Source organism: Pipistrellus kuhlii, unplaced genomic scaffold (genome assembly GCF_014108245.1).
Source record: "Pipistrellus kuhlii isolate mPipKuh1 unplaced genomic scaffold, mPipKuh1.p scaffold_m20_p_10, whole genome shotgun sequence".
Classification (NCBI taxonomy): domain Eukaryota; kingdom Metazoa; phylum Chordata; class Mammalia; order Chiroptera; family Vespertilionidae; genus Pipistrellus; species Pipistrellus kuhlii.
In genome coordinates, this window is record NW_023425405.1 from 38,189,503 (window position 1) to 38,213,381 (window position 23,879).

At 38.2% G+C, this 23,879-nt stretch overlaps 1 protein-coding gene across 4 annotated transcripts in view; it reads right to left on the minus strand.

Annotated features, from left to right (window-relative positions):
• Positions 1-218: 218 nt before the first annotated feature.
• The window catches only part of VPS50 (VPS50 subunit of EARP/GARPII complex), a 118,889-nt gene continuing 95,228 nt past the window's right edge, over positions 219-23,879 (minus strand). The window contains exons 22-28 of one of the 4 annotated variants that reach the window (XM_036429418.2): positions 19,380-19,460; positions 10,712-10,860; positions 9,598-9,694; positions 8,389-8,547; positions 5,224-5,345; positions 3,154-3,343; positions 219-939 (exon numbers count right to left, since the gene is read on the minus strand). In XM_036429418.2, the coding sequence (XP_036285311.1) occupies positions 820-939; positions 3,154-3,343; positions 5,224-5,345; positions 8,389-8,547; positions 9,598-9,694; positions 10,712-10,860; positions 19,380-19,460 (918 nt within the window). In that variant the 3' untranslated portion in view covers positions 219-819. Of the gene's footprint in view, positions 940-3,153; positions 3,344-5,223; positions 5,346-8,388; positions 8,548-9,597; positions 9,695-10,711; positions 10,861-19,379; positions 19,461-23,879 lie in introns of those variants that run through there. The other 3 variants (XM_036429421.2, XR_004986533.2, XR_004986532.2) reach the window with 3 other exon arrangements.

Sequence of the window (23,879 nt, forward strand, 5' to 3'; positions counted from 1 at the left end):
AGCTGATATTAAAAAAATCACACTTTTTTGAAAATCCCACAATCACCATTCTGTGTGCCATTTGGGTACTGAAAAGGTATAACTAATGAAATTACTTTTCACCATTGGTTTTTGGATTTAAGATGACTAAAATTAAAACATGCAAAGAAAATCCATTGTACTTTTATGAAATTTGCCTGCTGTGGAAAGATATCAAAACACAGTCTCACATAGGCTGGTCATGTTAGAGTGTACCATTTATTAAATTTTATCATGTATGAGCAATGTATCATAACCAATTTGAAACTGACAACTTTCACATTCGAAAACACAGAGAACGTATTGATTTTTCAACCATTTTGCTTACATGTACTTCTCAGCCCTCATGCAGTGCTCATAATTAGGAGATACTGTACATTAATCCTTTAATATTATGCTAATTAATTAAGAACCACATCAGAGGGTAGAAAAATGTCAACATAAATTCATTCTCCAAAAACTGCCCATGGACATATCACCATAGTTCCCTATAATTATATACTGACAGTACATTCTTCTGTAAAATGCATAATGGTCATCATATAACGATAGTTATGACAAGGCAAGGATATCATTTCAGGAAAGGAATACAACAATGAGACTAAAAGTTGAGAAGAGATCAGAGCATATGAAGATCATTTCAGAACACCACACGGACTTCAGTGTTTTCCACTTTCCTGTTGGAAAGAACATGCACGAAGTATTCTTAGCGGACTGCTGGCAGGAGGCATGAAAAATTGGCTTCCATTCCGTAGATGTTGAGAGAAGATAAATGGCATTGAGGAAAGAGAATTGTGTTCATTATCTTTTGGGTCTGTCTATGTCATCTATAGCTGCTAGAAGTTTCTGTCTTGCTTTTTTATTGATATGGGATCCCAGGCAAACATTAACCAGATTCGTCAGCTGCTTCGTTGAATACTCCTGCTCAAAAAAAAAAAAAAAAAAAAATCATATTTAGTACATGGATCAATGGAAGGACAGGCAGACACTCAGATCTCAGCAGACAGTAACTGAGCACTACAACCCAGAGGAAAGCAGTGAAAGTATAGTTCAGGCATGAAAGACAAAGGGTTGTGAGCTGAGATAATAGGAAATAAGGTACCACAGCATTCATTTGAAATAGGAAAAACTAGGACCTCTTTAATAAGGCAGACAATCTCACATGCCTATGCTTTTTATTATGTTTAAGAGCACACACTGTATGCTTGTTTCTGTGACAGTCTTTGTTACTAAGTTATCAAATTACACTGACATTTCAAATTTTTAAAATGCTACTGAATAAGCATTTTCCAGCACTCTACTTTTTGTAAACATTGTATAAAAAGACAAAGATCTCAAACCACAGAACAACTTTTCTCAGAAAGAATAAATGAATAAGGTAACACAGATCAGAAAGTTACTGGATTTTAAACCCTCATGTCGTAACTGGTAGTTAGGAAGTAAAAGTAAAACCATTAAGTATTTTCTGTTGTACAAGTACTGAATTTGAGATTACAAATTGCTAGAATGAGAAAGAATGGGCCCCATCAGGAAGTTTTATATATTGACAGGTCATGGGGGTTGGATAGCAAGAGTTCAGACCAGGAGAGAGGGTTGTATTTATCATCTACTAAAAACATGTTTTCACTGGAGATAACCACTGAAGATAGTGCCATTTCAAAATATGAGAAAGAGTTCATTTTAAAAACTCGGCCAACTACTCAGAGCATCTATAAACACCTGGCAAGTTCTCTTAAGTGATCAGTCAATACTTAGCGGGCACAACGGTCATCAAGCACTGGACCGGACACGGTGGAACTGGGGTTCTCTTAAGACAGGACAGGCCCTGTTGCTGGGAAATTTTCACCAAATTACAAATATCAGTTAGTCCAAGCTCTTCCAAAACACTAAACTAAAAATTTCAGTCCACTATACTAAAAGAGGAAAATGTAAAAGGGTACCGTTCTTGCATCAAAGGATGGATACTACCTAAAAGCTATGCTTTCTGCCCTCAGCTACTTTCCCCAAGCTTCCTCCTCAGTACCAAGCCTGAAGTGTTTACAGCTTACTTTACTAAATGGACCCTGGAAACACTCAGCATCCATCTGCACCTGGGTTAGCATTATGGTTCACAAATGTCACAGGACAGGGGGACTAAAAATGGTGACATTTTCCTCAATTCTGAAATCTTTGAAAATAGCATGTGCATTTCTACTTTGCTCCCAGAGATGTGAAACTGACCTACAAATGGGCCCATGTACAGAAAACTCAGGCTAATGGTCATTTCATTCTTCTAGAATGTGGAAACCAGAAAGGATGAGCCTCATAAAGTATATATAAGTAATTCCCGTGTCCTTACCCAGTCAAATGAGATATTTACTTGGTCTTTACTGATGATGTTTATAGCACAAATAAATGTGAATGCTAGAGTCATTGAAGAAATGAGATTTGGTGCAATTTTAACACTTCCCACACTTTCATTAAGTTTGTCTTCACATACTGCCTACCTAGACAAACGCTACAACAATCACACAGAAAAGCTCCCATAATAAGCATGCTCTAGTGATACCTTGATTTGAACTGTGTCAAAAATTCAGCATCCTACATAACACTTCATAAATTGTATTTTTTCTCTCTACTTATCTATGAATCCACACAAAAGAAAAATAATCTCATCTACACTTAAGGTAAAATCTAATGGAGGATGAAGTTACATTTAGCCATTTAGTATTACCGCATTCAATCATCACTACGACATATCAGTGCATTCAGAGGATGTCACTCATTCATTCATTGTTGAGGGCTGCAAGGAGGTTTAAGAGGTGAACTAGTGACGCATTCAATTTGTCTTGATGTTAACCCACTTCAGCCTTTTCCTACAACAGCGGGAGGATAAATATAGCTAACGTTCAGACTCTGGCTCTCTTTCTAGATAATTACTGTTACAGTTCACAAAGGTCTCAAGATTTGATTAGGCAAAGGGCACTGCACAGACACTGTGTGAACATGGTAAAGAAATGGCCTCGGTAGCCCACACTGAAAAAGCAAATGTTTCTTTATGTTTCGTTCTCATGATTGAATTATATAATATACCAGACTCAAACAGACCTAAGGAAAAAGGAGTAAAAACTTAATTATCTGTTTTCCAGCTCTCACCCTGTGCTCCTTGATCCAGCGCTCCATGTCATTCTCAGTCAGGTAGTAGGCTTTAATGTAGGTTTCCACGAATTCCTTATCAGGAATGGGTCTAATATCTGTTAGTTTTTCAAGCTTCATTAAAAACTGTTGAAAGTCCAATTGCATCAAGGCACGACCCTCATTGCTACACTTCTTGACATTGGCATATCTAAGATACACAATAATAAAAACATATAAATGATGGGATGACTAGGAAAAGAAACCTTTAGGTATTTAAACCATTCTCTAACCCACCACTGACGAATTCCCCATTTGCAGGGGAAAAGCCCGGGAACATGAAGTGGGGAGGACCGGAACCGTCCCTCTGCAGCCCTGGGGCTCGTCTGGGCCTCAGGGTCCTCATGTGCAAAGAGACCTGACAGCGTCTCGGGTGCTTTGCTGTTCTACACTCTGTTCTCCAAGCTCAATTAACATGATCGCCTGCAAGAAAGGTAAATTGGGTTTCCAGCTAATCTTGCTGCCAACAATTATTTCTAAAACAAGCTATGAATACTCCAAAGTGATCTTTGTTTCATTAAAGCAGTTCAATATTGTAGCTAATGGATACAGGGGAAACAAATGAAGTAAGCTTCCAATGGGCATTCAGCAAACCTGAAAATGTGCTCACTTATAAGCCCAGAAAGTATATACATATTTTTGATAATAAAACACTTAATGGACTTATTCTGAAACCTCACGTTACTGAAAACCTGTGTGTGTTAAGGTTGAATAGTAATAAGAATAGACTAATCCTCACATACATTTTGTTACTCATAAGTCAGTATCTCATTCTTTCAATCGTACAAAACATGGAGATTCCAACCCTAGGGAATGAGGTACCTCCCTGAAGGAAATGTGCAAGAAAATCAAAGCTTTCATTATTTAAAGAGACCAATGGTTTTGTTGTGTGTTTCTTTTTTAATTATGGGTGTTTACACAGAAACATAACATTGATTATCCATTTTCTACTTTATTAAACTAATTTATTTCAAATGCTTTCCGTCGCGACAGTGGACACGGAGCCAGGGTGGGATGTACAGCACGGCTGGCGTCAGCGCAGAGCGCCAAGACTGCCGTCAGCTTGTCATCCTCACCTCCTCACTTCCTGATACGTCCTTCCTCAGAACTAATAAGAACCGAAGAGAAGTCAGATAGATGACAGTGTGAAAATTAAACTGATGTGCCATTCTACCATAGATCACTCTGCATGTGCTCTGATACAGCGGTTTGCTTTCCGGGACACTTTAAATGCACCAGTGCCTCTTGTTTGTGTTCTGGGTGTCATGGGCCCATGAGCATGGTTTCTGAGCAAGGGGAACATTACTGTTGAGAGATCTTTAAAGTCAACTCATGAAAGGATTATACCGTTTACAGTGACATAATAATGATCTTATTAGCAGTGATATTGTTGCCACGGGGACTGACTTGCCATCAGAAAATCAGGCGTGCATAAGCCTTCTCTGTGTTTGAAAACTGGGAACTTGACAGGAGGATCGCTTTGTAAATTATATAAAAGTCTAACCACTATGCTGTACAATAATATAATATTGACTGTCAACTATCTCTGAAAAAAATGGGAATAATCTAAACAAATAAATAAAATAAAAACTGTGAACTTGGAGAAGTTACTTAACATCTTTAAGCCTCAATTGACAAACTAATAGTACTATCTAAGAGAGGTTAGGATTTGACAATAAAACCCTGTAAAGTGCTCAATAAGTCTTATGAGTCATCAGCATAATTATATTATTAGGTAATAATAATTACTACTAGTTTAACTTCCAGAACCATTAGCTGCTGCATTCCTCCCTCTTCTATGAGCTGGTTCTAGGTCACCAGCCAGAAAAGCTTCCATAGACAGAGGTGGTATAGTAAGGCTTAAGGTTTCTTCCAATTATATTCTAAAGTCAAACCTAAATTATTATGGGATTATCTGCTATTTACCACTATCTCTACCTATCTCTCCATCCATAAGTGTTAATTATAATGTTATTCATACATTATGATTTATCATTGAGGAATCTGATAATGCTTTCTTGAAAAACTTACCCTTCTACAATAGTTCTGTTAGCCAGTCGTATACAATGTTCCCAAAGTATGTTAGACACGGGCAAGGGTATCCGAACTCTCTTAGAAACCTCATTTAACCTCCTGTTAAACTGTTCAAATTCCTAAAAGACAAAAATCACAGTTGTATGTGAATGTAATTATAATGCTGCACTGTTTTCCCATCTCAGTGGCAAAAAGATTTAGGAGGACTCAGAATCAAACCAAGTAAAACCAAAAGAGATAATGCCTAATTTATTCAATTTGTTACACTTAGAAAAAAACCTTAATAGTGTTTAAATTATGTTGTAATACAGAGTATGTACATTACATTTTATCTCAAAGGAAATAAGTGTCATCAACTGATTAAACAATGCTAACCATGTTCAAATGTTCTTACATCTCAATTTTCTCTATGACTGTCAGTATAGATAAAAAGAGCTTAATAATCTATGTTTTTAAATTCCTTCAAGAGGCCCAGTTAAAAACAATGTTTTAAATTCAGAGTGAAGTATCTGTATTTGTGGCTATCTATATTCCTTAGAAAACAATTTGATAAATTATTCTCTTTCTTAAATATTTTAAAGTAAATAATTATATAGCAAACTAGAGGCCCAGTGCATGAATTCATGCACAGGTGGGGTCCCGCAGGCCGGTCCCAATCAGAGCAGATTGGAGCTGGGTCTGTTGGGAGAAGATTGGGAGAGTATAGCTGGCCAGTGATAGGGCTGGGTTGGCTGAGGGAAGGGGTCGAGGGCAGTTGGCCAGCAGGCCCCATCCCCAATTGGGGTTGGAAGGGCTGATTGGGGGCTAGCAGCCTAGGGGAGGGGCCATGGGTGGTGATCGGGGTAAGGGGGGTCAATCTGGGGTGAGGCCAGGTGGGGGGAGGGGCTGCAGGTGGTTGGCCAGCCATCCCCATCCCCTATTGGGGTTGGAGGGGGGTGGTGATCAGGGGCAGGCCTGCTAGGGGAGGGGCTGTGGGCCTCTCCTGGTGGGGCAGGCTGATGGGAACAGGGGGAAGGGAGGGGCACTCTTGATTGGGGTGGGAGAGTCCAATCAGGAGTGAGCTGGCAGGGGGGAGGGGCTGCAAGATTTGGCTGGCCAGTCCCACCCCCTAATCTGGCCAATTCATTGGCCATAGTGGGCGTCATAGCAACCAATCATTATGGCCGTTATGGTCGCTGGCTTTTTGTGTATAGATCTTTCATTGATAATATATTTCAAATAAAGTTAAGAAGGCTTAAGATGACATTTTTCTTTAACAGAGAAGTTACACAATGCTGAACAAGTCAAGATGGACATGTGTTCAAATTTTCTAATGACACACAGGGAGAAAGAAAACCTAATGTGATCACCAGTCAAGCTACAAATCATTATTATTATGTTATCCTTTGCTACTTCCTAAATTGCAATTTTTTTAATCACAATTTTTTGAGGATTTATTTTGACAGTTAACTGCTTTTAATTATTTATGAAAAAAAGTACATCTTCAACCTACTAAGCTTACTTTTGAAAATACAAGTTAAATAAGTAATTGCTCTTCAATTTTTCATTTCATGAATCTAGTAGAGCAGTAGTATTTGCTATTGTATTTAATGCTTCTTTACCGTAAACTGTGCTTTTGGTTTCAAGAGTTTCTTTCATATTTTAAAGTTAAAATTATATGCTTACTGTATAAATGTCGTTCTACTCATTGCTAAATTCATGTGCATGAGTGCTTGTTGATAAATAAATAGAACCATTCCTTTTACTGAGTATTCTTTTGAAGCAACAATGCAGAGTGCTTTTTACCTAACAGTTTAGACTTGGAAAAATAATAGAACAAATGATCTGAAAGTTTATGAAAAGTTTGAAGCTGATAAAAACTGGGTTCAGGTTAATAATGTGAATAGCACTGGTTCTTTCTTATACTAGTATATAGTACTGATGTCCTAGCTCTGGGAGAGGGACCATACCCTGCTGGGCACTGGAGCACTAGAGGGATTCCACTGCTATCTTTCCTTTAATCATTGGTTCTCAAGTGTCCCAGGCTATTATTTATGGCCTTGCAAGCAGATAAAAATGTTTGTGTAGCCAAGATTGGTTTGGCTGGTGGACAGAGTGTCGGCCTGCGGACTGAAAGGTCTCAGGTTCGATTCCAGTCAGGGGCATGTACCTTGGTTGCAGGCACATCCCCAGTAGGGGGTATGCAGGAGGCAGCTGATCAATGTTTCTCTCTCATGGATGTTTCTAACTCTCTATCCCTCTCCCTTCCTCTCTGTCAAATATCAATAAAATATATATTTTTTAAAATGTTTGTGTAAGTAAATGAGATAAAAGTCAGAAGCTTAAGGACCAATTTTCTTTTCATGGACAAATAGGAAAAACAAAATTTTTCTGAAAGCTGGTTTTCATTTTCCCAGATGCTCTTTCCTCACCTCAGACATCCACATGGTTCATGTTCTCACTTCAGGTGTCTCCCCAATTCCCACCATTATGGGAGTCTAACCACAAGTGCTCCCTGCCACTCTTTATTCCCATTCTGCTGGCCATTTATTTTTTCTCAGGACTGTTCCTCACCTGACACGTCATATCTTAATTTATTTCTTTACTATTATCCCTCGCTGGCATGTAAATTCCTTAATTCACAACTACATTGCCAGCATCTAGAGCAATGCTTGCCACATGTCAGATGATCTACAATATAATTATCACGATACATGATTTTTTTTAAATGACTACAATTCTTTCCAGAAAACTTATAAACAGAAATCATTAAATACAAAGGTATTTGCAAGACACATTGCAAAGATAATGTGATTTCTGTAAAACACAGCTCAGAATAATAATCGGGCATACCGTCTCTTGCTAATATACATACAACATTAGAAATACCTCTTGTCTCCACAGCCATGGCTACTGAGGATACGTAACATGAGGATCAGCCAAGTCATGCCAATCAAACTCTAAGTCCAGTGGAAAATTAGTGAGCAAAACAAAAGTTCTACAAAGTATTCTTGGGTCTAAAAGAACACAAAATTCAGAAAGTAAGCCTAATCTAATTCAGGGACTTTAATATCATGATGCTAGAAATGTGGTAATACTGTAACTATAAACTCATTACTTTAGAGCGATTGCATTATAAGAACAGTTCTCTTAGCAGAATTGTCTCTAACAAAGAGTACTTGCCTTTAACAGGGCATCTACATATATGTTGTGCTGTGACATGATTTCCTTTACATCCCATTTCACATTAGCCATCAGGAGCAGCATCTGTTCATAATCAATGGCTTTACCAGCTACGATCCAGTAAATTGGTTTGCGTAGTTCACTGGCAGTTGAGACTGTCTGAAATAAATTGCACAGAAATGAAAACAAATGTTTTCTAAAGTACCAACAGTATAAAAAGACATTTTGCTCCTATTTCTAGGACACATCGTATCTGAAATAAGTCATTATTCATTTGGAGATTTATATTATGAAAATACTTTAATTTGAGGAAAAAAGTCTCACTCTAAACATAACTTTGAGACATTAAGTAAACTTGAGGCCATACACAGTAGTTTCTAAAAGGACTACAGATTTCCTTGGAGATAGCAAATAGTTCTCAAATTCTTTCATTTCTTTCCATCTCGACTCCCACCCTCCCCACCTCACAATTCTGTAACTGCATTTCTGTAACTGCCCTCCAGCCGTCTCCATGGCTCCAGGCTTGTCATCGAATGTCCCTTCTTCACACTGCCTCCCAAGCATACTTTCTAACACACACCCTGACCATGCCACTCACCTGGGTCACACCCTCCCGTAGCTTCCTAGTACCCGTGGAATAACACTGTTCTGGCTGAGAGCCCTGCACATCTTGCGGCTCCTGCTTATCACTGCGCCATCTTCCTCGTCACAAGCCCGCTACCCTGCCCTGGCAGCCTGAGTGTCTCAGCTGCTCACATGCATCCTCTCCCTTCCCTGCTGCTCTCTGTATAAGCCATCCCTTCATTGGGAACATACTCTCTACTCGCCTAGCTGATCAAGTTTACACATCACTTCCTCCAAACAGCCTTTCTAGACAACCTGCTTCCAACCACACCCCCTTCCTCCTGCAGTCAAGGTTAAATACCCTGCCGCTGACTCTTTCCCCTTTGTATATTTTAAGTAACTGGCTTTCTCTCTCATTGGACTGAAAGCTATATATGAGTTGTCCAATAAGTACTTAATACAGCAATTCAGGGGCGAATAAACAAATATTCTAACCCAGCTCTCCAGGGATGTGGAGACTGATCACTAGTAAAAAAAAAAAAAAAAAAAAGAAAGAAAGAAAAGGAAGTGAACAAAACCCCTAACTCATGTGTGACAGTCTCTGGCTCCCAGTGGAAATAACACCCGAGACAGCCCATCTCTGACCTGAGAATAAAATTGCTGAAGGAAGGGCTTTTTGACTGCAGGCATCACAGCATCCAGATGCGGCTGAAGGAACTCAAATTGTTCAGCCAAGAATACCCTGAAAAGAACAAATAACCTGCCTTATAAACACAGCACAGAGTTGGAGCCTGCCGGGTTTTTGTACAAGTAGTCTTTAAGGTCTTTAAGCAAAACTTTAACAATTAAAATTATTTTCCACGTTAGTGAACTACCACTTGACATGCTCATTTACATTCTACATAAAAATGAAAGCTCAACTTATCACTGAATGTGAATTGAGGCAGAAGAACGGTGACTTCAAGGGAGCTAATTTGGACACAAAGGTGTCGTTATGCTGCTTTGCATGTTAAGATATAAGCTCAGATAACACAAAACATTGGAGAAAGATTTGAAAGGATTTCATTTAAAGATCCCCTTTAATTATATACAACAGACCCCTGAATTCACAGATTTAACATCTGACACTTATCAGAAGTTACCCAACAGTCATAACATGTAACAAAGGAACTCGACTGAGACACACATATGAGCTTCGGGCCGGGAGGCAGGGGTGCCGGAGTCAGAGGCCCCGGCTGGAAGACAGCCGGTAGCTGCACTGCTTTTCTCTATTTTTTGTTATGAACACAAAATCGCTTATGTTAGCATTGACTGCGTTTTATGGAAGAAGTTCTATGCTTCAGATGTATTTAGACCTGGGGGATTATAAAGGTCAGGATGCACTCTTGCAGATGTCAAGGGTCGACTACATTTAACACTGAGCTGACAGCTAGTTTCTCCAGAACCACAATTCAACAGGAAAATAGAAAGTACACTAGAACATCTTTTAAAGTTTTACTTAAAGCAAGGATCACGTTGCTAAAGACAGAAACTTAAAAGATTTCCCTCCTTCCATTTATGTAACCGAAAACCAAGCATGCAGTTTTAAAAATCCACTGGTATTCTATTTTAGGGTATATTCAGAAATACCCATTGATATTTCAAAGTGGAAGATACATATATATGATATATTATAGATATATATATCTTATATATGTCTAATTATACAAGGCTTACTTTAATAGCCTTTCTTAAATATTCAATGTTTTTAACAACTTACAAGGATTCTGTGGCTACCACTCTTTCAGCCAACCCATATAATGTGTCCCCGGAGGTCAAAACCACGAGGTGACTTAGGTGTGGGCTTGGGACCTTCTCCTTTCTCTCTTCTGCTGCTGTGAGTGTGGCAGTAGGATCAGCTGTAACTTCCTGAAAATACAGCACATACGTACGCAGTGTGAAATAACAAATCTAATAGCAATAAACCACGTGATGTTACCAAACTGGAACTATAATTCAAACACTCTTAGGCTTGCATTAATTACATTTAGTTCTTGCTCTCCCCACCCCCACAACCCCCACACTCTTTTTTGTATTTTCTCATGGCTGGAATATTGCTTTTTATGCTAAGTGAAAATGATCCAACTCTACATACTATAACCTGTACATGAACTACAGTTGGCCAACACAAGGAATCTTCATGAATTGAGAGACGTTTCATAGAGACAACAATGAGATACCCTTTAAGAACTTACAAATGAGGGAAAAGAAATTGTCCCCTGAGGTCTAAGCTGATAAGTATCAAAATTATGGTGTGATTAACCATTTTACACCAAGTCTAACCAAGGTAACTATGAAATGATCTCAAGAAAGCAGGAATAGAGCCAAAGCAGGTTCGGCTCAGTGGTAGAGCGTCAGTCTGTGGATTGAAAGGTCCCAGGTTCGATTCCGGTCAAGGGCATGCACATTGGTTGCAGGCACATCCCCAATAGGGAGTGTGCAGGAGGCAGCTGGTTGATGTTTCTCTCACATGGACATTTCTAGCTTTTTATCCCTCTCCCTTCCTCTCTGTGGAAAATCAATAAAATATATTTTTTTAAAAAAAAGAAAGAAAGCAGGAATAGAATTATTTATAAACTGAAACAGAACCAATTGTCTGGGACAGATTATTGATGAGAAGGAAGACGGTTACTAGAAATAAAAGAAAGGGATGCCCCCAAACAGGGAGTGTTGAGCTTTAAAGATCCTCAAAGAAAAAATTAGACACACAAAAAAACCTGAAGTGTAAATGTAAATCTAGATTACTTTTTAAAGCAATTACAGAGTCACAAATTACTGACATTTTCCATCTGAATAAAAGGGGTATCAAATGCATAGGACTCTGAGAGTATAACTTCAGTTTATAAATTTAGCAAAATGAAAATGAAACATTATAAAACGCTTCAACTTAGAAAATGGTTTTATTCTTCATTAGTCCTTTTTTTATATCCTATCTTCTCCTAAAGATAATATCTCTCTTCAATTTCTAATTACTGAATTAGCATTTAAAAGTTATTTGGGAACAACTGTGCTTTCTCTAGAGAGAATCAGGATAAGGAAACTATGCAAGTTAATCAATGTTGCAGTTCTATTATTTATTTCCTTCTACTTAAAGGAAAACAAGCACCCACTCCTTAAAAACACACACAAAACAAATAAAAAACACAACCCACAAAATTACATACTGTTTGGTACCAACTGTTGGCTTGTGTTATGTAGTTTAATTCTGGTGGATGCTTCCTCATCCTCTTCCAGACTGTCCAAGTGTGGAACCCCCTTCCTCCTCGCCTCCATCACGACTAAGCAAACACCTATCTCGTTTGTTTCTTCCTCATGTCACTACTTACTTCATCAGGACCAAGACCACAGCATTCCTAACTGAACTATTCTAAATGCCCTCACAGGCACCTCTTCCACTAGCGTTTTCTGTTTCTACTCCACTGTCCACAGGTTTAACTGTCTTACTTTTCTATGATACAAAAGTGATATTTCTAAAGTGCAGACATGATCATACCACTCCCTTGCTTAGAAGTCCTCATTTACAGGTGAAAGCCTAATCTTGTGCCATGATATTATGCCTTTACAAATGACACCAGCTACCTGACCAGCCTCATTTCCAGGTAATCTTCCCTGTCCTTCAGGTCTAGCCACACTGGCCTACTTGCTACACCTGTCCTATTGACACTCCTGTTAAACCAGCTCTCTTCCCCTCATCTGCCTGGTTCTCTCCTCTACAGTTTTTAACTCTGAACTCATATTCACCTCCTTTCTGGAACATTCTCAGTCTCCCAAGAATTAGTGCCCTAGCTTGTGTGGCATCAGCCTGGGACCAAACGGTCTGGGTTCAATTTCAGTCAAGGATACTTAACTCAGTTGCAGGCTCCTCCCCAGTTCTGGCCACATCGATGTTTCTCTCTGTCTCTCTCTTCCACTCCCTCTAAAAATCAATGGGGCCCTAACCGGTTTGGCTCAGTGGTTAGAGCGTTGGCCTGGGGACTCAAGGGCCCCAGGTTCGATTCTGGTCAAGGGTATATACCTTGGTTGTGGGCACATCCCCAGTAGGGGGTGTGCAGGAGGCAGCTGATCAATGTTTCTCTCTCATCAATATTTCTAACTCTCCCTCTCCCTCTCTATAAAAAAATCAATAAAATATATTTTAAAATAAAATAAAAATAAATGGAAAAATATCCTTGGATGAGGATTAAAAAAAAAAGAAGAAGAATTAGTATTTTACTTGTGTCAATGTTATCGGCACATATACGTTTGTCCGTATGTGGCATAGATTACACTGCTTCAGTTACCCCGCCTCACTGGGGGTTCTCAGAGGATAGGGACCGATTTCATCTTTGTCACTCAAGACCTTGGCAGGACTCCTGGCATTAGCAGCTCTCATTCGTTTAATTAACAGAGATGATGATAACAGTGAGGATGATAAGAGTTCTCATTTCCTCTCCTTTTGTTCTCTTTCAAGCCCATTCCAATCAGGCTTTTGTCTGCCACACTTCAAAGAAATAGTTATCAAGGTTCCCAAGGCCTCCTTGTGGCCAAATCCAACATCTGTGCTGAACATCCATGCTCTTTAACCCACTGCAGCATTTTACATGGCTGCTCTTAAAAAACTTTCTTCCCAGGGAGGGAGGGGGGCAAAAAAAAAAAAAAATCAATAAAATATATTTAAAAATAAAAATAAAAAAAATAAAAACTTTCTTCCCTTAATCTCCAAGTCACCACATCCTCCTGGTCTTTCTCCTACACCACGGACCACTTTGAAGATTCCTTTGCTAGTCCGTCCTCCTCTCCCTGACCTTCAAATACCGAAGAGCCTCACAGTTCAGTTCTTAGACTTCTCTCACTTACATTCTACTCCCCAGTTAATTTCATCCAGTCCCACAGTTCTAATGCCATCCACATTCCAATAGCCCAAAATCTGCACGCTAGTGCTGACCTCACTCTCACCTTTTGTACATTTAACATATGAAAGTGAACTCTTGGTGTCCTCCTCAATTATGTCCCCTCTAAAAGTCTTATCCATTTCAACAATGGCACCTCCATTCTCCAGAACTGTTGTCATCCCTGGCTCCTCTCGATATCATACACCATGTATACATCAACAAATCTTGATGGGTCCAGATCCTAATGTTTTACTACTTCCTCCACTAACTCTTCGATACAAATTACCTCATCTCTCTCTTTTACTGTTACACACTGAAGCCAAGGTATTTCTCTTTTAACTAATTGATATCATGTCAATTCTGCTTAAAGCTCTTCAATGGCTTCCTGCCTTCCTTAATGTAAATCCAAGGGCTCTACATAATCTAGGCTCCGGCTACTTCTCTGGTTTCATCTACCATGGACCCTCTTGCTTTCTTCATTCTAATTATACTGGCCTCTTCGCTATTCCTGAACTATTCCAATTAGGGCCCTACCTCAGGTCTTTGTATATTCCTTCAACTAAAACATTCTTCCCCCAAAACAACCTCTCCCTACTAGAAAATAAGCTGCACATGGGTAGGGAGTTTCGTCTGGTGCCCCCCTCCCCATCCAAATTATACCTGTAAGTCCCAGAACAATGTCTGGCATTATGTTCAATAAACAGGCACTAAATTAACATTTGTTGAATAAATGAATTCTCACCCAGGTAGTTCACTTCCCTACTTCTTCAGGGATCTATTTCAATGTTTTCTTCTCAAAGGGGCCTTCCCTGATTATCCAAATAAAATTACATGCTTTTTTCTCCTCTTTCTACCTTTTCCTAGTTCTTTGTAACTCTCACAATCTGCCATTAAATGAGATATTCATCTATTCTTATCTGCCTCCTTTACTAGAAGGGACCATCAGTCTTCTACAAGGTACCTAGGAAAACAATATGAACAACAAATGAACGAACAAACTCACAGACACCAGTATGGTGGTTACCAGAGGCAAAGGGGATAGAGAGATAGGAAAGGGTGAAGGGGGCCAAATGTATAGTATTGGAAGGAGATCTGACTTTGTGTGGTGAACGCACAATGCAATATACAGATGATGTATCATAAAATTGTCCAAAAATAAAGAATAAAATTTGAAAGAAAAACAACAAATATAGCTATCCAACTATTGTGCATCCCCTGAGTCTTGTACACTCACCAAAGCTCTTTGTTTTCTATTTTCAACACCTCCTATAGCACTCAATTTTTTTCTTAGTTCAGAGTTGTGAATATTCACCTCAGAGTAAGTTAAATAATGGTAAGGAGACTTAAAACCTTGAAATAAGAAAAACGAATAAAGGAATTGGGGGAAGAGAAAATTCACCTGGACCATATGACTAACCTAGCCAAAGTGGCCCCAATGGGGTAAAACTAGTACTAACAGAAGATAACCCAGCAAGACTGATTTGGCTGCATCATACCCAAGTACATGGTATCAAGCAGAAGCATAGGAAAGAAAGGGCTGCTGGGGAATGTTATGAGTTCCCAATAGAAGGACAAATTCAGCTGCTCTGTATGTATGCATACTCTATAAGTTAAATGAGCAAAGATAAGCTTCCTTTTGTGATTGTATGAGCAGAAATCTGGAGTATTATGCTCTTCAAGTACAACAAAGTCTCCTTCTAAGCATCAATCATGCACTCCTTTAAATTATTTTGTAATTAAACTAACAAAAACTGATGTGAATTTTCTGCCAATATGCACAATCTCAAACTCTGAATTTCATTCTTTCAGGACGAGATATCGCCATCTATACAACATATTTATAAAATTAAAAGCTTCTTTGAGTTTACATATTACTTGGTTAACCTAGGATAAAAGAGGGAGATGAAACTAGAAGGTGATGGAAGGCAAAAAAAGGAAATAATCTGAAGCCTGAGGGAAATGAAATTTGTATTTGGGTGTCACAGGAGAGATCAAAAGCACTTACCAAACTACCTCCTGACCTACCTCCCATTCAAATGTGTTGAGTTCTCCCTTTACTCACAGAGCTCTTTCACATAAAACATTCTTGTAGAGATAATTGGAATTGTTCCCTCCAGTTCAAAAGGTTTCCATTAGGATGCCTTCCATTGCTCCCAGTTAACACTGGTATTTTAGGCATAAAAATTATGGTAATTATCTGCTTAAAGGCTAAAGTCCTATGTTCACATTTAGAGAAATAATGCTTAAAGAGAGCAAGAGAATCACAAAAATGTCAAGCTGACATAAATAATGGTATAGTAAACAGATCAGTGTTTCAGTTTTACCAGTAAAATAAGGGAATGATATAAAACTTATTGAAGACACTGAGAAATAAAACCTTAATATTTATTCTCACAGTGTAAGTCATATTTTTTAGCCTTTCCTGCCACCAATTATTACTACTGAGATAATTCATATTTATGAACTTTTCTAAACAAATTTAAAATACATTTTTATTATCAATGACTTAAAAGTTAGCCAAAGAACTTAAGCGAACAATTTAGCATTACCAAGTAGACAGAGGGAAATTCATATTTCTGGTGCCATTATCACCTATACCAGCTCTTTCCTACTCTTCCCCTATCAGACCCATTTTCTTAGACTTTTACTTGATGTGTCAAGCAAATTTTCTTAATTTACATTGGATTTATATGATAAATTATTTCAGGTGGCATCTTTAAGACCGTAAGGGTTCCACTTGCTTTTTATTGCTAAGCAAAACTTAAAGATAAATATGGAAAAAATAAAATTACTAAAAAAGCACTTATTAAAATTTTGACTAACAGAGAAATAAAAGGAAAAATACTGCTTCAATCTAGAGGTTCCAGATTCACTAGGCTATATTTTAATAACAAACCAATGTATTGACTAATAAGAAATCAATTAATGTTCTCTGCCAATCTAGATGCAACTTAATGAAGTGAAGAAAAAGAATATGCCAGCTTGTGAAAACCTGAGGTCAAGGTCTAGTAAATAACAGGTATATTTTCTAAAATAATAAACCAATGCTTATCAGTATGAGTAATAATGTAACATGTAAAACACTGGAAACTAATGGAATATTTCAGAAAAAAAGTCTAATAAAATTGCTGTAGAGCAACGATTTTCCATCGGTGTGTTGCAAGAATTTTTAAAACACACAAAACCTGACTATTTAGTCAGGTGAACTGATCTCTTTACCCTTAGACTGTCAAGTGAATAGATGAAAACAGCCAACACAATAGCTATCCAATGTGAATGAATCAAAACTATACCTAAATTTTTGTCAGGTTGGCAAAAAATATATGTTTTTTGGTGCTGCATAATTTTAGCAATTCGTTCATGGGTGCCATGAGACGAAAATGGTTGCAAAATTGCTGTTATAACTGCTAATCCTCCAAAGGAGTAAGGACCATGAAGAGCCTGGTCAAAGATCAGCTCGCCTTACTGATCATTGCACAGTCTTCTGATTCAAGATGCTGTCTTTAAGAGATGGGAAGAAGTACGTAAAGAAAAGGTATCTTTAAAAGACAAGATGCCAAGGAGAAAAACAGGCATATTTATTTATTGAGAAGGGAGGTGTAGTTGGTTTTTAAAAACACATTTCTAAATCTGACTACCAGTTCAGGAGAAAATTTATCCAATGAACACAGAACTAGTCAGCCAGATTCCACAGATACACTGTGATCAGCAGATGGGTGGCAGCTGGTCTCAAAGAAACCCTCATGTGGTCCCATTGTTTTACATGGCCATGCTATTTTGTTATATACTGGATAGTGAAACTGGAAGCATTGAATCCATGCCTTAAGGTTCAAATCTGGAACTGTGCTTTGACCATCAGAAGTTAGTCACTAGTAGAGATGACAGAAAAACATCAGAGTGAATGAATGACTCTAAAGGTAAATTACAATCCATCAATCTTGAGGCACTTAGGAAGAAACAAGAGAAACTTCAGCAACAGACTAAGATCCAATGGTAAAGGTTATATTAAGTATCAAACAAGGAGAAGCAAAATCAAAACACAGATAAAGGCTAATGGGGTTGAAAGCCAATGGACTTTCAAAGAAAGAGAGAGAGAGAGAGAGAAAGAGAGAGAGAGAGAGAGAGAGAGCGAGAGCGAGAGCAAGAGAGAGAGAGAGAGAGGAGATGGCTGGGGAGCTTTGACTCTGTAAATGAAGGTTAGGATTAAATGGATAAGACCAAGAAAACAAGCCAGGAGACACGAAACTCACAAATTTGGAGTTTATTCATTTATTTTACAAACATTTCCGAAAGAAATGCTATGTGCCAAAGTGCTATGAAAAATATACATATATATTCCATATGTACATATTTACAAATATGTGCAAGGCAAAAAGATGTCCAAATGGTAAGGAAGATGGTGAAATGGATGCAGGTTATTTCCTGTGCTCACCTGAGATAATGGTACATGCTTCACAATTTATTCATCTCTCTGCTCAAAGATCACCATTCTGTCACCCTGCTTCATTTTCTTCTCAGCACTTGTATCTGACACTATAGTTGTTTATCTGTCTCTCTACCCCAATAAAATATAAGTTCCAAGAAGACAGTCTTTTGTACAAACTAATAAATTCCCAGGACTACAAAAATGCCTAGCATAGAATAATTATTTCAAAAGTATTCCTTAAAAGACCGAATGATTACATTGTTTTATAAAAACATAAGTATGCACACAATACAGAGATTATAAGAAAAGTGGAAAATGATTGCTTATTTAGGTTGATGAAGGAATAAAGGATAATTCAGGGAACTCTGGGGTTAATTATTAACTTATATTAGTGCAGAGAAACAGTGAACAGCAAAAATCTCTGGCTACAGTAACCAATCATAAGCAAAAGATGCTCTTCTTTTAGATGCTTATGCTAGCTTACACACCACAGAGCATCAGCCCTGTTTGGTGACCTAACCTATCTTCTTAAACATGCATTTTATCGTGTGACACAGTCAAGAATCCAGACGTCCCACTGCCAGCCAATTAAAAGCATACTTGCATCTCAAAGCCATTTATACCTATACCTATACCTATACCTATACCTATACCTATACCTATACCTATACCTATACCCATCACAAAGACCTGCCAAACTCTGGGCTTGCTCCCACCTCAAGGCCCTTGCTCAGACTCTGAACTTTAATCTAAATGCCCTTCCTCTTTTTCCCATGCAGCCTAGGTCTGTTCATCAAAGTCTAGCACAGCTCCCACTTCCTCCTTTAGTCATCCTGATGTGAAATATGCATATACACCTTTCCTCTCTTTGAACTTGTAGTGGAAGTATAACCAATGTCATTTTCGTCTATGTGTATGAATTTTCACTCCCTAATCAGACTATAGGAACCCTCCACTTAACTTCCTCTGAGAACTCAATGTAAGTCTCAGGCACTCATTATACACATAAACATATATTTATATGCAGTGGATTAAATGGCTAATTTCTATTTTCTCTAATCCCAAAGAATTGATTCCAAATGATCACTTACCATATCAATGAGGCTCTCTTGTATTCTGTTTAAAGTTGTTCTTAGTCTACTACTACTAAGGCCTAGTCCCGTTGATTCCAACTGGAAAAGAAAAGGAAAGGTATGTTAAATAGGTGTGAAAATAATCTTGTAAATGTCATAACTTCAAATTAATCAAAGTGAATCATCTGATGAGTTTTTACTCATATACTCAGCCTTCAGAGGGTTTCCAAACGCCATTTAAAAATTCTAAAACATCAAGCAAAGAAACTCAGATCTTAGCCCTTAGGGAATAAGAAACTATTTATACATGTGCATTTATTTACAGGTTACAATAACACCTATTAATCTAATGAATTTATCAGGATAGAGTTCACCAAAATTTCTTTCCAAAAGTTATTATTTTTTGTTAAAAATCTTTATATTTTAAACACCTAGAGACAAATAGTACACTGGTTATGGTCTGAAGAAGCATACTAATGCCAGATACTCCATGTGATGGACTAAACGTTTGTTGTTCCTTTCCACTCCCAATTCATATATTCAGGCTCTAATCCCCAATGCTAATTGATTTTTTAACACAAATTAGAAACAGCCTAAATCTTCATTAAAAAATTAATGAAATTTTTGTTATGCTCAGTAAACATTTCACAGTATAGAATTCTCTTCACTATAACAAAGCCAGAGCATTTATAAAAATCTTCACACAAGAGCATAAATGAGAATTGAGACTTGACTGTTAAGAAGTGAAAAGTTGGCTCCTTGAGTGCTGATTTGATTGAATATAAATTTAATTTAAAGGTGATCATAGAGACATACAGACATCTGGAAAAACATTAAGATATTCTATATGAGCCAATAAACTTAAAATGTTATTAAGAGTGATCTATAAAATATATAGTCTCAGTAACTGAGTCATAAAAATTATATGTGTGTGTGTTGCCCTAGCTGGTTTGGCTCAGTGGATAGAGCATTGGCCTGCAGACCAAAGGGTCCTAGGTTCCATTCTGGTCAACGGGACATACCTTGGTTGCAGGCTCCTCCCTGCCTGGGCCCTGATCAGGGCTCATGCATGAGGCAACCAACTGTGTTTCTCTCACATTGATGTTTCTCTGTTTTTCCCTCTCTTTTCCACTCTCCCTAAAATCAAGGAAAAATATCCCCGAGTGAGGATTAACAACAACAATTATATGTGTGTATAAGTACACAAGCATACTCACACATTATTGTTTCTCATCTCTTCCTGAGATACAAGAATGAAAAATTACTTACACGAGATATGTTAGAAAGCTTCTGCCAAAATAATTGTATAATGGCATGGTGTAGTAAAACATGAATTAATTTTATATGGTAACTTTATTTTTGCTAAGTATTAAAATTGCACCAATTCATTTTCTTCTTTTTTCATTAGGAATGATATACAGTGGTGCCTCACACAACGAACTTAATTCGTTCCAGGAGCAAGTTTGTTATGCGAAAAGTTCGTTATGTGAAACACGTTTTCCCATAACAATACATGTTAAAAAAAAATAATTCGTTCTGTAGCATAAAATATGCTAAGATGACATAAAAAAAGATAAATTTTTTGTTGTTATTTTTATTTAGATACATCTAAAAACATAATTTTTTTTTAAAAAAAAAACACACATTTTTTTAATTTTAAGACAGACTAAGTAGAGTCTACCGAATCTTGCACATCTTCATCCATTTTCTGCTTTTTGGCCGATGGTTTCATGAAAAACCTGTCCAAAGTCGTTTGTTTTTCTCTTTTCTCCAACATCTGCCGGAAATAACGGACAAGAGTAAAGATCGTTGATCCTGTTTGCTTCAGCTGAATCCGGATAGTGGGCATTGGTAAACTCCTGAACTGCTTTCCATTTGACCAGGATGTTCTTGATGTCAGCAGTTGGGATTGGTTGATTGTTTGATTGTTGCTCCTCGTTATCAGATGACGCTTCCCTTTGAGCATTGTCCTGTTGCTGGACCAGAAGTGCTTGGAGCTCTTCAGTTGTCAGCTCTTCTTCGTGTTCCTCAATAAGCTCCTCTACATCCTCTTCCTCTACCTCTAATTCCAACCTTTGGGCCACTGTGATGATGTCCTTCACCACTTCTGTGTCATCAACTACTGCTTCTTCCTGGGTCCACGAAGGCACAAGCATCTTCCAAGCAGAAATGAGGGTCCTTTGTGACACTTCTTCCCAGGCCTTCTGTATAAGTCGTATTGCCATAAGGACATCAAATTTCTCCTTCCAAAACTTTCGGACAGTCATATTGTCTCCACCAAACTCGCATTCTTCAAACACCTTATTAAAGAGGGCTCTAGTGTAGAGTTTTTTAAAGTTCGCAATAACTTGCTGATCCATTGGCTGAAGAATGGATGTGGTGTTTGGTGGCAAATACTGCACCTTGATAAAAGGATAATTTTCCTGCAATATTTCGTCTAGGTCTTTTGGGTGAGAAGGGGCATTGTCAAGTAGTATCAGAAGGGCTTTGAGCGGCAGTTCTTTTTCCAGCAAGAATTTCTTCACGGCAGGAGCAAAGGTTTCCAGAATCCATTCGTTGAAGATAACTTGGGTCACCCAGGCTTTTTGATTGGACTTCCAATGGACGGGCAGTTTGGACTTAATAACGTTATTTTTCTTGAAAATTCTTGGATTTTCCGAGTGATAAACCAATAGAGGTTTGATCTTGAGGTCTCCGCTGGCATTAGACGAAAACATAAGGGTAAGTCTGTCCTTCATGGCTTTGTGTCCTGGCAATTTCTTCTCCTCTTTTGTAATGAAGGTTCTGCTCGGCATTCTTTTCCAGAAAAGACCCGTTTCATCGGCATTGAACACTTGTTGTGGGCAGTATCCTTAATCCTTAATACATTTTTGAAAGTTAATAGAGAACTTTTCTGCTTCTTTCTTGTCAGCACTGCCAGCCTCACCATGCATAGTAACGCTGTGGATTCCACACCTTTTCTTAAATCTAAAAAACCACCCCCTGCTGGCTTTGAATTCTTCTTCATTATCTTGATTGCTGCTACTTCCAGGGACGTTTTTCTTTAGATCGTCATAAATTCTGTTGGCTTTGTGACAGATAATATCTTGGGTTGTTACGTCACCTTTCACCTGCCTGTCCTTAATCCAAATAGCTAATAGCCTCTCCATTTCCTTGTGGATTGAAGACCTATGTTTTTCATGAAATAGTTTTGATACTCCTTTGGCTACTTTGGCTGATTTGATTGCATCCTTATTTGTCAAAATGGTGAAAATGGTGGTCTTGCTGAGGCCAAACTCTTTGACGAGGTCACACTGTTTTACCCCACATTCACTCCTTCTAATTATTTCCTGTTTCATTTCAACAGAAATCACCTTCCTGCTTTTTTTAGAAGCCATGATATAAAAAAAATATTGAGTTTAACTTAAAAGGACGGCTGCCGTGATACGTGCGTGATTTAATTCGTAATGAAGAACGATTGCCGCGATACGTGCTTAAGTTAAGCGCAGTGACTAACGACTGCCTGCAGTGCCTGCGCGGAAGGATGCAATACATCGGCAGCGATCGTGGAAGCTCGGGCGAAGCAGTCGTGGAAGCTCGGGCAAAGCGGTCGTGGAAGCTCGGGCGACTTCGTTGTGTGAAACGAAGTTCGTTGTATGAATCATGAAATGAAGTTTGTTGTGTGCAGCGTTCGCTGTGTGAGGCGTTCTTTATGCGAGGCACCACTGTATAGTAAAATTAATCAATTTTTAGTGAATTTTGGTAATTGTATACAGCTCTGTAACCAGCACAATCAAGATATACCAGTAGAAGACTTCCCTCACCTTTAAAAATGTCCTCAAACCTTTTGCACTTCATCACTCCCTCATCCTCTCACCCTTACTTAACCCCTGATCTGCTTTCTTTGTAGCTTTGCCTTTTCTGAAATTCCATATAAATGAATCATACAGCATGTAGTCTTATGTTTAGCATGCTTTTGAGATTCATCCATGTTGTAAGACTATTTGTATTTATTGCTCCTTTACTGCTTAATAGTTAGTATTCTATAATATGGATACAGCACACCCTGTTTACTTATTCACCAGTCAATGAATATTTGGGTTCCAGTTTGGACTACTTGAATAACACCATTATGAATATTCATGCCTAGCCTTTGTGTAGACATACATGTTCAGTTTCTTTCATTTTTGGTTAATATAATATATTTTTAACTATACAAGGTACTGCCATACTGTTTTCCAAAGTATGTTATTTGTATTTTCACAAGCAATGTATACAAATGCCAGATACTCCATGTGATGGATTGAATGTTTGTTGTTCCCTTCCACTCCCAATTCATATATTCAAGCTCTAACCCCCAATGCAATGCTTCTTGGAGAAGGGGCCTTCGGGAGATAATTAGGTTAAGGTGAGGTGATGACAGTGGGGCGCCCATGCTGGGGTGAGTACCATCATGAGAAGAGACACCATGGAGCTTGGTCTCTTTCCTTGGGAACACAGAGAAAAGGCCATATGAGGATGAGGCAGCTGACTTTATGT